The 17369-nt window shown below is 49.5% G+C and overlaps 1 protein-coding gene across 8 annotated transcripts in view; it reads left to right on the top strand.

Annotated features, from left to right (window-relative positions):
* MICAL2 (microtubule associated monooxygenase, calponin and LIM domain containing 2) overlaps positions 1-17369 on the top strand; it is a 219578-nt gene that overhangs the window by 34216 nt on the left and 167993 nt on the right. For all 8 annotated transcript variants that reach the window (XR_003004813.1, XM_024757127.1, XM_024757126.1 and 5 more), the window contains one exon: positions 16040-16380. Coding sequence is in view for 7 of the 8 variants with exons in the window: in XM_024757127.1 (XP_024612895.1) it covers positions 16117-16380 (264 nt within the window). In the remaining variant the exon portion in view is untranslated. The remainder of the gene's footprint in view (positions 1-16039; positions 16381-17369) is intronic.

Raw genomic sequence — 17369 nt, 5'->3', positions numbered from 1 at the left:
ACCTTTCCCTGTAGAAATGTTTGTGGGACTTGTGTTCAGACAGTTTGTGTCCATTTTCTACATTTTGTGTCTCACGAACCAGTGGAGGTGTTTATTGATGGCGCTAGGGCATTGGGGTGGGATGGGCCACAATGACAGTTCATATTTAAAATGTCTCAGATTCCTCTTGCCAAATAAGCTGATAGCAGACACCCTTGTGGGTTCATGTGCAGCCTGTCTCTCCAGGGATTGTTTTGCATTCCAGACAAAGCCACACAATAATTCTGCAGCAGCTGGGGGTGTGGGGTGAGAAGGCTACTTAAAGATCAGCGAAAATATATTGCTGTTTTAAAGGACAATATTTACAAGGCAAAAGTATCTAGGAAGTGGATCATTTGCCCTGAGGGTGAGCCAGAATCTTTTAAAAATCCCAACCCTTTAGAGTGAGAAGGGTCTTGGGGAAGAGAGAGAGCCTTTCAGGAACTCGTGCCTCTCTCCTCTCTAATGAACTCCTTGCCGAGGTCTGCCCCAGGAAACCTATTCTGGAAGCAGAACTTTGAGCCTGACGTACCCTTCATGGAGGGGAGGGGAGCAAAAACCCGGAGAGCGATCTGGAGTCCAGGTCTTCCTGGTCTCGTATCACAGTCCATCTTTTGTGGCCCCCTGGGTTTCGTTTCTTTACAAGGAACGAGGAAATCCTTTCTGGGATGGTGGCTGCTCTAGTGAATGTGTTTTTCAGAACATAAGCCCAAACACCTAGAGAAGTGTCCAGCGCCTTCATTCAGCCAACCCAAATGTCTTACATCGGGATGGCAGGAGACTGTCTCCCGAACCTTGACAGCAAATTCACTGGCTCAGTCACATCTTCTGTGGTCCTCCCTGGGGCTGCTCTCTGTCGGGGTGTGGGTCAGGGAGGGGCGTTTTGACCCACCGAGTGAGGAATGGCCAAGGCAGTCGCTGGTCCTAGAGTGCTTGTCTCAGCATCTCTAAGCTCACAGGAACGTGGCCTTTGAGTGTCACCTGGAGAGCCAGGTGTCCCTCCCCTCACAGCTCTGCGGCCCCCCTCACACAGGCTCACATCACCCTCCAGGTCAGCCTTTGTTGTTGGTAACGGCCGTTACCAACCTGTCAAGCTAATCATCTCAGAAGTGGGGTCAGCAGCTGAGTGTATTTTAGGGACTGGTTCTGCCCTAATCAGAGAGGCCTTTCTGTATTTACTGTCTGAAACGTTGCATGGTTTTAAAGAGCTTTTGTGAAAACAGTTCATAGGAGACTTCCGTTCCTCTGCATAGTAAGGATGTGGCCCAAACAGTCTTCCTCTCTCCCTTCTGCTCAGACACCTGAACCAGCCCCCTGGTAACGGCACATTTGATGTGGGCACAGAGCCCCTTGGGCGGGTCCGGTGAAGGGAAGAGAGCATTGCTCAGGGCTGTCTCGCCCTGTCCGTCTCTGGCCTGCTCACCCCCCAGAGGCTGCATCTGAGAACCATTAAGCTGTGTTCACTTAGCACATTGCCCGGGACAAGGTAATTGGTATCTGTGGGATGAATATAGGAACAAATACATTACCAGCAAGTAAACCCTCCCATTTTCCAGCAGAAGCAAAAAGGACTGAATATCTCTCAGGCTGAGTTGAGTTGCCCGAGTGCTGTCCACGATCCAGCACGCACTCCAGGAAAGATCCCTCTGGTCCTGGGCACAAAAGGAATTACAGACTCTCCTATCTCCTGGTTTGGGCCTGGAGGGAGGGCCAGAAGAACTTTCATCCACATCCAGAAATTCCCCCACTCAAGACTATGAGTCATATTTTCAAGGCTTAAAACAAGCCTAACATACAAACAAAGAACAGTAACAGCAACAAAGCATGGGAATGTGGGCCCCAGCGAAAGCAAGGTAGAGTCCATCCTGCTGGCTACCCCAGCTTGCCCAGCCCGTCCCCGCTTGGCTGAGCATCCCATGCTTGGATGTGTCTCCCAGGAGCCTCCCGATGCGTATCCTTGTTTTGTCAGACTGCTTTTCTGCAGCACAGGGCTTTTCACATTTAAATCACAGATCCCAGCTTCCCAAGTGTGTTGACATGTCAGTAGGTTTCGAACAGCCCATTAGGCTTTTCTGACTCAGGCAGGGCTCACCTGCCCGTGCATGTGTACACACCGTCTCGGAAAGGTTGAATGCAGTTGATAGGCCGTTGTGTGGAGACTGGGGTAATGGGTGTGCCCAGCTGAACTGCCGGCTGGGTGGACACCTCACTGGATGAAACAGGCAAGCATCTGCCCTTCCCCTGCCCCGGGCACACCTGCACAGAGGCCAGCTGACCTCCAAGATCCAGGGAGGTATTATTTACATTGCTAATAACATTAATTATAATACAAACAACAAAGCATGTATAATTGCATATCAGGAAATTAATCCTGAAATTAAAGGCCTATAATTCAAATGAAAAATGTTTTAAGTCTTTTAAGTGAACTCTAAAGGTGGTACAGTGAGAGCTGTTCCATTCCTCCTGAAATAAATTTTTACCGGTAAATGTTCATTCATTCAACAAACATGTACTGATTACCTACTAGGAGCCGACACCACACTGGCACCAAAATTACAAAGATAAAAATCAGTAGACAATTCGTTAATGGGTGAATTAGTCCAAAGGGACATGATACAAAAAGTTGAATTATTTGATTAAATATTGATTGAATGCCAACTGCATACTTAGAACTGAGCTGAATATTCTGGGAAATAGGTAAAAGAAACAAAAGACACTGGCCTTTTCCTTAAGAAGTTTATACATTATATTGTCCAGACAAGCATAATGCACAAAACTGTGTTGGGTTCAAGGCTAAATGAAGTGCCAAATGGCCGGTTCTGTGTCTCATATGACCCCATGTGTGTTATAACTGTCTGTCTCTAGGAATTACTAGATGGTAATTTCTCAGAAGCTGGGAAGACAGAGCTTGTTCCCCTGGTATCCAGAGTGCCTAGCAGTTTCCCCCTTGGACCTCAGGCTGCAGAGATTCTGTGTGGGAGTAGGCCCAGGAAGCTGTATTTTTGGACACTTCCTAGTGAATCGTGTGGTGTAGAACCAGGTTTGGTGACCTCTGGCACAGACTCTGAGAGTAAGAAGAATGCATGTGAAAGAAGGGTCAGTATGGGATGGGGAAGCTTTTGTGCCTGAAAACTCCAGCTCATCCCTTAAGATCCAGCTCTGGCGCTGCTTCTTTGAGCCTCTCTCCAGGCTGTGGGTCACTCCATCTCCCATCTCTGTGTCCACATGTCTTGGTACCCACCTCTACTGCAGCTCTTAACTATAATTATTTAAAATTGATTCCCTGAATAGACTGTGATGTCAGCACATAGTAGGTCTTCAATTAGTACTTCAGGGCCTGACTTTGCTTCAGAGGATGGGTAAGATTTGAGCAGGGCTGGGAGGAGGAAGGCAGAGACCAGATGTGGAGCATTAAATGGGCCAGTCTGTCTGATGCAGCCACAGGGGAGCCCTAAGACCTTTAGGAATTGAGCCTAACAAGGACATGGGGGCTGCCTGGAGGGGGCTGACGAGCCCATCATGGGAGTTGGGACTTATACAGTGGGGCTTTGGGAGCCCTGAGGGCTTTATGAACAGTGTGGGGTGGTGCAGACAGGACGGGAAGGGGAAGACGCGAACTGGAGACGAGTTAGGAGGCTCCCGGGGTCATTCTGGTGGTGGTCAGAGAGAAAGGGCAGTCACAGTTCACGCCACCACACAGCCTAAATTTTGTGGCTGCTCTTGATTGGATTTTACCAACAAGCAGTGGTTATTGAACATCTGCCATTGCCAGAGGCACAGGTGCCGGGCCCTGGATATGCAACATCTGGCATCAGAGAGCTCACAGTCCAGTGAGGCAGGCAGACCCAAAAGTAGTTCATGCGATAGTCTGTATGCAACCATCACTGGAACCTCCACGGAGTACAGTGTAGGAGAAGGGGGTGTGGGGAGACCAAGGTAAGACTTCAAAGAAGAGTTGCAGCCAAGGATACTGCCTAGCCTTGCGTCAGAGTTTCATCCTCATGTAACCCAGTGGGGTCAGGACTGTTATTATCTCCATTTTATGGATGAGGAAACTGAGGTTCAAAGAAATTAGGTGACTCATCTAGGCTCACACACCTAGTAAGTGGTGGGTCAGGTTTGTAACAAGTCTGCCTGACTCCAGAGCCCACACTGGGGCCCCTGACACTCTGCTCCCTTTGATGTTTCAGCCCTAAAGCCGACTGGGTTTTTACCAAGTGAACGGAGTCTGGATGGGCCTTCTAGATGGAGGGACCAGCATGAGCAAAGGCACAGGGAGGGAGGCCTGGAAGAGTTCAGTTTGTTAGGGAGCTACAGATGCAGATGGCTCAGTAGGTCTGGTAGTGGGGTCAGGGAAATGGTGAGGTGGCAGGCTGGAGAGCAGACAAGGGGTGAAGCAGGAAGGTGGGTTTTGTCTTGCTCTGCTGAGATGTTTGGCTCTCACCCTGAAGATGCTCAGGGAGCTGCTGAAGGGTTTGAAACAGGAACAGAACCTGACCAAGTGTGCATTTCTGGTGGAAAGATCTCTCTGGCAGCAGCTCCAGAGAGAGGCTGGTGGACTGGAGGGAGCAAGCAGGAAGGGCATTTATGAGGAGGTTTTGAGAGTTAAATGAGAGGGGAGGCTGGACAGGAGGCAGTGACTGGGGCTATTGCGGAGGCAGTGCTCGGTGACTGGCTGGCTCCTTGAGGTGAGGGAAGGGGGGCAGAGGAGGTGACTCCAGGGGTGTGGCGTGAGAGTCTGGGTACAGATGGTGCTGTTCACTGAGGCTGGGGGTGCCAGGGAGGTGAAGGCGGAAGGTAAACTGACCACATGTCAGGTCTCTGCAAGACAGTCAGGGGAAGAGTGTAATTGGCATTTGAATACAGGTCTGGAAAGCAGCTGGAGGTTCACGACAGAGGGATAGCTTGATGGGTCATTGGGATGTAGATACTGGTTGATCTGTGGGTGTGTTGAGGTCCTTGAAAATGGGAGGAGTGTGCAGATCAGAATCTGGGGAAATTTCAGGGGCATTCAGAGAGAGATGTGTCTGCACAGACTGAAGATGGGAGAGACCATGGGCAAGATAAGGTCCAATAAGTGACAGTTAGCTGTAGCCACAGAGTTGGTGGTGGCCTTGGGCATGATGCCTAGGTGAGCTATGTGTGGGAGGGGGAATGAGACTGTGGCAGATTAGAGGGTGAGTGGAAGTGAGGAAGTGGACATTGCCAGGCTAGACTTTCCTACTGGGAACCTAGACTGTGAGGGGAAGGAGGGAGAGTGCCATTATTAAGAGCAAATGTAGATCTAACTGTGGTTGAATTTGTGTACATTTTTGAGACTGATTTCACATTGTTAAATTCACACATCCAAAAAAGAACAAAAAACACTTTTGTTAGGCAATGAGTTCTTTTTTTTTTTTTTGGTTTGAAAAAATGTAGTTACTTGGCACAATTCTTCAAAATGGGGGAGCCTTTGGAGGACAGACTCCATAAGACACGGCTGGGCTGTGAGCTTCTGGGGCAGGGACTGCTCTGTGGTTGTCCTGGGCTCCTGGGTATGGTGTGTGCAGAGCGAGCAGGCGTTGTTGAGAAATCCTTTTCAAGTTCGCTTTTCCATGACTTTTATGCCTCCTCCCCAGCATCCTTCTCTATCCTCCAGACTGATCACTAGGGTTGCAGTCCCTGAGGCCTGAGCTCAGCCATCCAGACACAAAGGCTCACCTGGGGGGTGACTTTAAGGGTGTGCTGGGCAAAGACTCGGTGGAAAATATGCTTTAACTGTCCCATCTCAGCTTAAGGTAGATAAGGGGAGATGATCACCCTTACCACCTATGTGAAAATGCCCCTATTTCTGCTGCGGTTTGGCTTGGGCTACCTCGGGTGGTGGGTGTTATCCCCAGGGCAGTGGGCTGGAAGGACGCTGGAAAAGCACATCCTGAGCCCGCCCCACGAGAGGCACCTTCATGTAATTTTCACAGGGACTCTGTGTTGTTTGTGACTTGCTCAAGGGAATGCTGGGGAGTCGGAAGTCCACGTTCTTTCCACCACACCACATAGGCTTCCAGGGGCTTCCTGAGGGCTCAGGGGGTTATTGAAACCAAGGAAACGACTAGCCTATCTGTCCCATTCTCTTGTCTTATTATAGGGTATATAATAAGGTATATTCACCAGAGGGTGTATATGTGTGTGGGGAGGTTCCTTAATGAGGGGTGGTCAGGCATATTTCTGGGGGTTAACCTCCAATGACAAATCTGGCATTCCTACCATGCTATGGTTTACCTACTGGATTAATTGATATTTCCTGCCTAACAGATAAACCCTTGGTTCTCAGTGTCTTCACATACTTCAGGTTTATTTCTCACATATGTGAAGTGCAAATGTTCCTGGTCATAGACTGCTTTCCTCCAAGTGGGCATCAGGGAGCCCAGCTCCCTCCTTCTCATGGCTTTGCCGTCTTGCACATGTGATTTCCGTGGCTGCTATGCTCTGGCGCAAGTGGAAAGAGCCTGGAGGATTGCCACGGGAGGTTCTCATGGGTTGGTCCTAGAAGTTGCGTGCGTCACTTCTGCTCACATTCCATTACCTGGAACTGGTCACGTGGGCTCACACAGCTGCAAGGAAGGGCCCAGGAGGAAGGAGCAATGTGTCTGGTGATCAGCTGGCCTGCCTCTGCCATACCCACCCGGGCTAGAAAGTCACCCACCCCTCAGCTGACTTTTTATTGGTATATTCACCACAGTTATCCACTATTGCATCGAGATCTCATTGTGCCAGATCCTGGCATTTTGGAGTTTGATGAAAGAGGGGGAGTATCATGAACCAAAGGGTCTAGAGCAGAGACCACGTCCCTGATGTGGTGTACGAGGCAGCACTTGGATCCCTCCATCCCCTTTGTGTGGGAGCTGTATGGGCTGGTGGTTACAGATGTGGGCTCTGAACTCTGGCTCTAGGATGTCAAGTCACAAGTTCATTACTTCTGGCCATGTGCCCTTGCCAAGTTGCCAACTTTTCTAATTCTTTGAGAAGTGGGGATACCATTATCATTAGATAACAGTGTCTAAGGATGCCTTGGTTTGTTACAATGATTAACTTCTTTAATACATAGAAAGCTTTTTACCTTGCTGCTCAAGACTTCATAGATGCTCGTTAAAGGTCAAGGATTATTATGTTCCCAAGGTCTGAGCATTCATTCATTCATTTAGCACATACTGTATAGAGAGGGCCTTGTGCTAGGAACTGGGAGTAGGGAAGTGAAAAATTAATTTCAGCACAGGACTTACTGTAACCGAGGTAAGTACAGATACTGTGGGAGAGATCCAACGCATTTTGGAAAGGGGTTGGCGACAGGGAGGCGGAGAGTGTCTAGAGGAGAAGAGCTTTGAAGGAAGACTAGGAGTTAGTGGGGTAAAAGGATTTGTTCACATCCATGTGCTGTGCTTAAGAACAGTAAGTATGGGGCTTCCCTGGTGGCGCAGTGGTTGAGAGTCCGCCTGCCGATGCAGGGGACGCGGGTTCATGCCCCGGTCCGGGAAGATCCCACATGCCGCGGAGCGGCTGGGCCGTGGGCCATGGCCGCTGAGCCTGCGCGTCCGGAGCCTGCGCTCCGCAGCGGGAGAGGCCACAACAGTGAGAGGCCTGCGTACCGCAAAAAAAAAAAAAGAACAGTAAGTATGGTATATGATATGTCAGACTCACTGTTTTTTCAAACGGGCCAGCTTCTTTGCCTCGCAGCAGGATTCTCCTAACGTGGACAGGATTCATACCCAGTGTCCCTGAAATTGATGTTAGTCAATGAAAAATATGCGAAGCTCTGATTTTGAGAGACAGAAGTCTTATCTAATGACACGGCCATTGTTTCTCCTCGTTGGAGTCTGATGGCATGTGCAACAGATCTGGGCTGATCTGGACCTGCCCTTGGGGAGTTTTTAGGGAATCTGTACACTGCAGGGAAGAATGCTCCCTGCTTTCAAGGAACTGCAGTCTGCTGGCTGCACTGTCTAGGGACTGTCAGAACACAGGAGTGTTCTCCCCAGGCAAGGGATGGTAGGCGCTGAAAGCTAAGAGCAGGGAGCCCCTACCCAACCTTCCCTGTGATGTTGAAGCAGATTTTACAGGTGCTGAGTGAGGGAGGGGCGGCATTGGTGGTGGTGGCCTGGGGAAGGCAGAATAAGAGATAAAAATTGGAATTTGGCAGGGCTGAGCTTCCAAAGGCTTCCTGGAGTCAAATGAGATTTGGAAGGAATACTGAGAGGAGCCCAGATGACTTACCAAAAAAACAAAAACAAAAATAAAAACCAAGGAATTATGCCATTGAGCCAAATAAATAAACAGCAGGATTCTTTCACTATTTATTTTATTACACTTTAACTCAGAAGTATTTTAGATAATTTGCTTCATTGTTAATTAGGCCACAAATTCTGTCCTCTGGCCTTGGACAGCTCCTACTGTAAGGTGGTGATGGTTTGTTTTTTTAATGCATTTTATTATATTTTTTTTATTGTGGGAAAATATGCACGACAAAATTTACTATTATGACCGTTTTTAAATGTTCGAATTCAGTGGCATTAAGTATATTCACATGGTTGTGCAACCATCACCACCATTGATCTCCAGAACTTTTTCATCATCCCAAATTGAAAATCTGTACCCATTAAACAATAACTCCCATTTCCCTCTTCCCCCAGCCCCTGTCTTTCTGTCTTTATGAATTTCTACTTTCTGTCTCTATGAATTTGCTTATTCTAGGTATCTCTCCCATTAGTTTTGAGATAGGGTGGCCTCCTGGAAATTGGAATTTGGAGTTCACAGTACTCCCAGGCAGCCAATGGGTCATGAAGGTGATTTAGGGCATATGCAGAAGAGGCTGCTGAGTTTTTAGTGGTGAGATGGGCTTGGAGTGTGTGCTGAGATGTATGTTATTTTGTCAGGTCCTGGCCTATAACCAGGTAGGCAGGTGTCCTTCTTGTGGGGTTGACTGGCAGGGGGTCTGTGGGCATAGCTGAGATCATGTCAGAGGTATTATCTTCCCCACTTTCAAGTCTGTGGTCTAGTGAGCAGAGGTGTGGCAGGAATGCAGTCTTGGGGACCTCGTCCCTCACCTGTTGGAATGTAAGCCCGTTCATTAGATTAGCAGTGTCAGGGCTTCTTACAGGATGGCCCTTTCTTTTCTGGAGAAGAATGGCATTGCTGGATGGCTCCAGGTGGCTGGAGCCGTACAGGCCTGAGGAAGAGAAGATACATGAGACCAAGATAGTCTAGTCAGGGAGAGAAGACTCCAGGACTTGGAACGTATAGAGGAGGGAGTTATAAAAGCTGTGTGTGCTTCCAGTAGAAAATCTGGAAATAAAGAGAAGTATAAAGCTAAACATAAATCATCTGAAATGCCATCACACACGACCACTGTTCACTTTTGGCTTGTTTCCTTTCTCCTTTAGATATTACCCTAAGGAGTTGGAATCATATCGAGTACTTGAATTTGTATCCTGCTCTTTCCACCCTGATTTAGGGCATACGCACTTTCCAGAAGGATTAAATGTCTCTATAAATATTATTTTAAAGGACTGCCTAATCCTTTATTGTTTGGTTGCACCGTAACTTATGAAGCCACACCCCGTTGTTGACGTTTGCAGGCTCTAGGAGCCTGAAAAAACTTCAGGGACTACAGAACTTAACCCATTTAATTGACACGGCGGCTTCAGAAAAAGCAGGTCGTGTTATTTCCGTCTCCATGGCTCGTATCAGTCGGTGACGAAGAGCATGGATTTTGAAGTGAGATGGAACTGGGCTCATTTTACAGCATGTCCACTCGGCACCTTGGCAAATGGAGGGGGTTGCTTGCCCCTCTGAATCTGCCTTCTCTTCAGTCCGATAAGGATGGTTGGATGAGATCACGGATGTAAAGGGCCTGGGACAGGGTCTGGCACCCGTGAGCAGCTGAGCGGTGTGGTTGTCGCTGTTCAGATGAGGCTCGGTCTCCTCATGCCCAGGCCCAAGTTCTGCCCACCTCAAAGGCTTTGCTTCTCCTAGAGGGTTCTTAAAGACAGGCTTAGCAGGACAAGCAGAGATGTGGGACACTGGCCAGAAATCATTGTGGAAAAATTTAAAAATTTGTACGTGTGTGTTTGTGTACACACATGCATACAAGCATGCATATATGCAATACATATACACACATAGACATACATTTATACACATACTCATATATATGCATACATGTACGTGAGCACACGCACACACACGTAGCAGCCACACATGGCAAATTTATACTTGCTTAAGGAAAGTGAGATGAGCAAGTTCTGGAATTACCCCCTACCCCCAAAGTCCTTGCTTCTTACAGAGTAGAAACAGAGAGAGAGAGAGAGAGAGAGAGAGATAAAGAGAGAGAAGCACCCTACCCCGTAGACTTCTTGTGAGGACCCCATAGGATAATGTGAAAGAGCCTGGCTGCCGTGGGCCCCTGGTGATGTTGGCCTCCTTCCTGGCACTGTGACTGGTCAGCATATGGGTCTCTGACTCATGGGTTTGGGGTGGAGGGGTCGATCTCAGGTCATCCTGGGATCTGTTCCTGTGAGTGTTTCCACAAGGAAATGGACTGTGGTGAGGAGGTGGGAATGTGTGAGGTCATTTCAAGCCAGAGCAGTGGAGTCAAGTCGCTATTGAAAAGGAGTGAGGGGAGGGCTGGGGATGGAAGAGCAAGACCACATGGCCTTGGCCTCTCACAGGAGGAGCAGCACAGAAGGCCAGGGCCTGCAGTGCCGCTGGAGTCTCTTTCCCGAGCTCCCCACCCTGGGCCAATGTAGACGGAGGGCAGTGTCCAGGCCCTGCTGCAGGCTGGGCACTTGGGTGGACTTTCACAGTACATCTCTTGGGTGCGTTTTCATTAGCCTTTCCAGTTGGGGCACCAGATGGCATGTGTAAGTAGACTGCATGTGTGAGTTCAGCCTGCATGGAAGGGGCTTTGACTTCCTGTGGGTGATCTCAAGGGCTAAACCAGGAGCGGGAATGAGCCATTGGAGAGACAGCATGGATCTCCCTGGAGAGCAGCTAACAGGAATCATCTCACTGAGGCGCTCTTCCAGCCAGAGGAGGCAAGGGTGGGGCAGGCTGCCCCAGGAAGTGCTGCGTGCTCCACTCGGGGAGTTGACCAAGGCGAGGCTGGGACCCCTGGCTGGAAGGAGATTCAAAGTGGCCCTTTCTGTCCCTTCCCAACGCTGGGATTTGCCCCTTTAGGTTCAAGTTGGTGTCACGTGCCCTGGTAGATGGAAAGCCAGGCCTCCCTGGGCCAGATGAGAAGGTGATGTCTGCAGACATCACCTGTAAACCAAGTGTTCTCCCCATGCTGGGCTCTGCAGAGAGGCAGCGTGGGAGGCGTTTCCCACCGCCTTGGCCCTGGCTGCCTCCTGCCTCATCTCAGATGTCAGATCCAAGTAGCCATGACCCAGGGTCTTCCGAGTGCGAGGCACAGAACCGGGGGCTTTTAGTCTTTCCAACCACCCGCGGGTGCACAGGGGTGAAGACCCCCATTTCACTGCTGTGGAAACTGGACCCTGCCCCATGGCCCTTTGGGGAGGTTAACCTGGGAAATGGTAAGTTTGAATGGGGGGCTTGGCAGTGGAAATGAGGAGAGGGTTTGGATTTTAGATTGCATTTACCTTGAAACATGTCTGTGAGCCTTCAGGGTAGGAGGGTTGAGGGCTGTGCTTACCTCATGCTACTTTGAGGGAAGGTTCTGCCCGGTGTCCCTCCCAGCCCTCCTTAAGTTTTTATAGAACTCCATTTTATCCACTGCCTGGTCACACTCTTTGATGCCATTTGGCAGGTGATGAGGCCCAGGAAAGGCAGAGGGTGGGAGTCCCACATGTGAGTGCATTGGCAGCTCTTGGGCCAAGGAGGCTCATCTCTCGTTTTGAGAGCTACTCAGGACCTCTGCATAAACCTTGAACTTGTCTCCCAGTTGTCATGGGCTAAGAGCCCATTACCAGTGCTGGGATCTGAGGCCCTGGGTTCTAATTTGTAACAGCCAGAGGCAGGGAAAGGGAATTGCTTTGTGACTCATAAAGTCACATAGGCAGAACCACAAATAAGGGACTCCAGTTGGCAAAGACCAAATTGCTTCAAGGCTATTCTTAGAAACTAAAGCATCACGTCTTATTTCTTCCCGGAAAATGCAGAAACCTTTCATATTTCTGAGTAGTTGGTTTTATTTATATTTCATATCAAACTCCAAAAAGGCAACAGCTGGGTGGTGATTGACAAGGAAGGCTAACGAGAACTATTACCCAGGATCCTCTGATTTAACTAATCCTTGACCACCTTCTTTTAGGGAAAGAGAGCGGTATCCAGCAAAATACTGCACTCCAGTTTCTGGAAGCTGGGACTCAGACTCAGGGGAACCCTTCTAAATCAGGCTTTCTAGTTCACTCACAGAACTGCCTTGTTCCATGGACGTTTTCAGTTCATTACCCAAATTTCCTCATATGAGGTTCCCCACTTTTCATATGAGGAACTTAAAACTCGGAAGTGGAGTTGTCCAAGGCTACACAGTTAGGAAGTGGATTTGAAACCAGATCTTCTGTATAGAAAGCCCACGGCCTCTAATTGTAAAGTATATATAATTGCTTGACCTGGGAAGCTAGTACCAGTGGTCATAATTATGTTCCTTCTTCTCTTCCTTTTGGTCTGATGACGTTTGAGCCATCTGACAAATAGTCATGAGTGCTGGTCATCATGGAGTCACTAGGTGCTAAATACATTACCCACATGATTGAATTTATTCCTTACCCCCCTGTGACTCGCGTATTGGTATCCCCACTGATCAGATGAGAAGACAGGCTGAGACAGACTAGATAAAATGCCGAGGGTCACTCGGCTAGCGAGTGCGTGAGACCAGACTCACACCCAGGTTTGCCACACTCCGAATATCTGGATGCTTTTCTGGGAGGAGACCTACTCCGCATGGGTGTCAGAGTTATTTCTCAGGTCTCTGACTTCAATTGGAAAGCGGTTTTAAAGGTTGAGACTAAACCCTTTAGACGGCAGGGAGGCAGGGCTGAGCCTGGCACGGGCTGCGCCGGCACAGTCCCAGGCAGGGCTTATCTTCTTCTGTCCAGCCATCTCCCTCCACCTTCCCGTATCTCACTCCAGATAAGAGCTAGTTCCTGGAGCTCTCACACCCACCCAGGGCCCTCAGCACCACTTTGTCTCTTTCCCTTGGGGCCCTAAAATTAAGTTGTTCATTTTTCTTTTGTGGGAGGAGGGGAGGCGGCTGGGAGGTTGGGAGGAGTCAGGTTCTTCCAGTTTATAAATTATTCTCTGGGAGTCGGGTCTGGCTTGATAACTCAAAACAGTTCACCATTTTAGACAAGGCGGAGTTGGCGACTTGGAGAATTGATTTACAAAACTCTTTTTTCAAACTAGTGCCTCCCCAGCTTCAAATCTGCCCCAGGTGATGGCTTCAGCATACATCACATCACGCTGGTGCTCCTAGGGCCAGGCTCTGCCATCACTCAGGAATCTCTCACTCCACAGCAACTCTGCAAGCTCTCATACAAAAGAAGCAGCTGAGGCTCAGAGCTTACATGGCTTGTGTGAAGCCAGGTGGGCAGTGAGGGGCCAAGCTGAGCTTTGGACCCAGGTTTCAAGAGGCCCAAAGCCTGTGGTTTTTCTCTGCACCACCTGCCCATCGTCAGGAAGGACTGGAGGATTCCAGTGGAACTCAAGTAGCTTTGCAGTTGTCAGTCAGCTACTGCAGCCCTTGTTCAATCCCGGACATAGAAGTAGTTCCAAAGATAGATAAAGACAGAGGATGTTAGTATGCTCTGAAAAGCGAACGAGTCTTGTTCTCTGTTTATGCTCTCTGGGTGGTGAGTCTTGCACGTGGGGAAAGTTGAGACTTTCCCCATGTGCAAGAGGCAAAGTTTATGTGAGTGATGCCAACGTGAGCACTGCAGACATTAAAGGAGCCGACTGATCACGCTACAGGGAATCCATGTCTTTTGGTGCCAGCTTTCCAAGTTGGTTGAATTTGTTGAGTTGAGGGGACTAGAGGACGGAGTCCCGTCTGCAGAGTGGAGCTTGGCTGGGCCTGGAGCAGGGAATGTACTGTTCTCCCTTCGGCCGAGCCTGGTGCCAGGCCCGTTGGAAGCTTTGGGGGGAAGAGATGGGAGGGAAGGGTCCTACGCTGAAGCCCGTGCCACTGCACCCATCAGTATCTGGCTGCCTGGAGAGCTTGTCGGCCCCCAGCAGGCGGCCCCTCACAGGTGGTGTCCAGCCAGGCCACATAACGTGAATGTGTGTGCTTTTCTTTCTCCTGCTCTCCAAGCTTCTTTCCTCATTGTGCTGGGCAGCCCCTCAGCTCCCTCCTTCTCCAATCCACCCCGGCCATCTTCCCAAAGACTTGTCTCACCCCGCTGCTCTGTCTCCTGAGCCCCACGGCCCTCTGGAGAAGCCGGGTCCCCCCTACAGTCTGCCCCAGACACCCCACCACACCTGGTCACCAGTCCTGAACTCCCGGCACCTTGAACTTGCTGTCATTCTGCAGCTGTGCTGGCTTTTTCCAGACTCATGCCTTCATACGGTCCATTCCCCAGTCTTCTAGTGAAAACCACCTTGTTCCTAAAATTGTATCGTTTTGGCATTTCCCTCTTGTGGCTCCTTTGAACTCCTCCAGGCTCTGTTTAACACCTTCTTTGGGCTTCCGTGTGCTGTGTTCATTTTTTACAAGTGCTGGCCTGGCTGTCTTGTAATCAACTATTTACGGGCCTGCCTTCCTCACTAGGCTCCGTCTCTGTATCCCCAACATCTAGGGTGATGCGTGGCCCTTGCTAAGGCACCAGTAGTTATTGCTGAATGAATGAGTAAAAGATTAAGGAAGATAAACACCATTCTCTGCTTTCAGTTTTATAAAGCCAGCCCGCAATCCAAATGCACTCACAGTGGCATTTCGGTCTGGAGAGTGGGAAGCTGCCCAGCCCGAGGGCTTTGTCTCTGTTTGCTGACCTCCCCCTGCCAGGCCTCTGTCTGGGGGAGCTTGGTATGCGTTTACAGACCCCCTCAAGCCCTCCTGGCAGCTGGGCCAGCCCCAGCTCCTTCACACTTACCTTCTTGCACTAGCTTTAGATTCTGGAAAAATAGCTAGTGCTTTGGAAAATCAGCTCTAATTTATTTTGTTCCTTTGAAACTTAAATGACTTTCCTAAGAAAATGCCTGAGGTTAGAGTGGTGCAGAGAAGAAAGGACAATGGCCAAAACCCAGGCAAGCTATTTTTGTGATGTGAATGAACCTCCATCCCGTTTTTCCTTCCTTCAGACTAAGCACTTGTTCCAAATAGCTCCCAGCTTGGGCTTACACAGGCTCCTTTTGTGCATCAGGAGGAGACCCACGTGTCTCTCTCTCTTTCTGTATGTCTGACTGAGGTGGATGCTGTGCTTCTAGCAGATACTAGGAATGGAGAGGAATTTTGAGAAGTTGCCGTTTGCTGTCTGTAGAAGGGAAAGGCCTGCCTTCTGGTAACTAACGAAGGAAGACTTAAAAGTGTGGTGTCTAAGGATAGGTGGGATGGTGGTCATGAGGCATGTGCTTTGCATTTTGGGGGCTGTGCACTCATGTCATGTGATTAGTTTACGTTAACATTAGTCAACCAATTTATGGCACCAAGAATTATAGGTTTCCAACAGTGCTAAATCTAGTGTGCTTTTCTGGGTTTTGTTTGTTTTCCTTTTGCTAGTTACTACTTCCAGAACCACTGCTCATAGCAAGATTGACCAGGTAATATTGACACCAGCCAGGATATATCTTTGGCAATGTGTAGTTCTTTTCAGCCAGCCAGGGGAGTGGAGTGTTGGGGAGTGAGATTGCCAGCAAGGCAGCATTGCTAGGTTAGAAGGTATGATTATACTTCTCCTATGCATTATGTATGTTTAGTATTAAGTGTTATGTTTAGTATGTTAGTGTCTTAAAGGAATTGTATTTTTACCTCTCCACACCTTCTCCCCACTCTACCCTCATCCAGGAAGCTCACCTCTGCCTCTGCCTACCTTTGCAGGTGTGACGTTTCTCTAGGTACTTCATGGTGTTCTCCTCCATCCTCTCCACACCACTGCTCTACGTGGCTCCTGAAACATGGGGGAAAACGAGGACGAGAAGCAGGCCCAGGCCGGGCAGGTTTTCGAGAACTTTGTCCAGGCTTCCACGTGCAAAGGCACCCTCCAGGCCTTCAACATCCTCACACGGCACCTGGATCTAGACCCTCTGGACCACAGAAACTTTTATTCCAAGCTCAAGTCCAAGGTGACCACCTGGAAGGCCAAGGCCCTGTGGTACAAACTGGACAAGCGTGGGTCCCACAAAGAGTATAAGCGAGGGAAGTCTTGTATGAACACCAAGGTAAGGGAAACTCCAGCATGGATGCTTCTTACCCTGTGGGCCATGTGGGTTGGCTTGTTGGGAGGTTAGGAAACTGTTGCCATTGTAAGGTTCTTAGTGGGTGTGGATGTGTTTCATTGTTTGGCTCAGCTGAAGGTTGCCTTTGTCTGTATATGAACAGCTTATCCCAGTTGGGGGCTCCTGTCTTATCATGGTGGCCTCAGCAGCTCTTCTTGTGTCCTTCCCAAGGCGTAGAAGATGAAGGCATGCTTGATGTTATCCTGTTTCTACTATTACTACTACCACTACTTCTTCTAGTAGCTACCGTTTACCAGGTAGCTTCTTTGGGCCAGGCGCATTCTGTACGTGGTCTTTTTTTTTTTTTTTGCAGTATGCGGGCCTCTCACTATTGTGGCCTCTCCCGCTGCGGAGCACAGGCTCCAGACGCGCAGGCTCAGTGGCCATGGCTCACGGGCCCAGCCGCTCCGCGGCATGTGGGATCTTCCCGGACCAGGGCACGAACCCGTGTCCCCTGCATTGGCAGGCGGACTCTCAACCACTGCGCCACCAGGGAAGCCCTGTACGTGGTCTTGTTGAACAGCACAGTAGTCCTTTGGATCATTTAAGAGAGATGAAATCTGAGAAGGCAGTTACCTTGCCCAAAGTTACGAAATAAGAAGGCAACCTCGATCTCTCTGATGCTAGGGCTTAGGCCCTAAATTCCCTAGAGAGGCATAATTAGAGTTGTGTCGCCCTGGGAGCAAACATTTTAGAAAGCTCCCTGACTTTAGTTGGGTAAGAAATAGGTCTTTGGGGCTTCCCTGGTGGCGCAGTGGTTGAGCGTCTGCCTGCCGATGCGGGGGACGCGGCTTCGTGGCCCGGTCCGGGAAGATTCCACATGCTGCGGAGCGGCTGGGCCCGTGAGTCATGGCCTCTGAGCCTGCGCGTCCAGAGCCTGTGCTCCGCAACGGGAGAGGCCACAACAGTGAGAGGGCCACGTACCGCAAAAA

Source organism: Neophocaena asiaeorientalis, unplaced genomic scaffold (assembly GCF_003031525.2).
Source record: "Neophocaena asiaeorientalis asiaeorientalis breed wild unplaced genomic scaffold, Neophocaena_asiaeorientalis_V1.1 scaffold504, whole genome shotgun sequence".
NCBI classification, from domain to species: Eukaryota; Metazoa; Chordata; class Mammalia; order Artiodactyla; family Phocoenidae; genus Neophocaena; species Neophocaena asiaeorientalis.
Note: the sequence above shows the minus strand (reverse complement) of the source record. Positions and strands in the feature narration are given on the sequence as shown.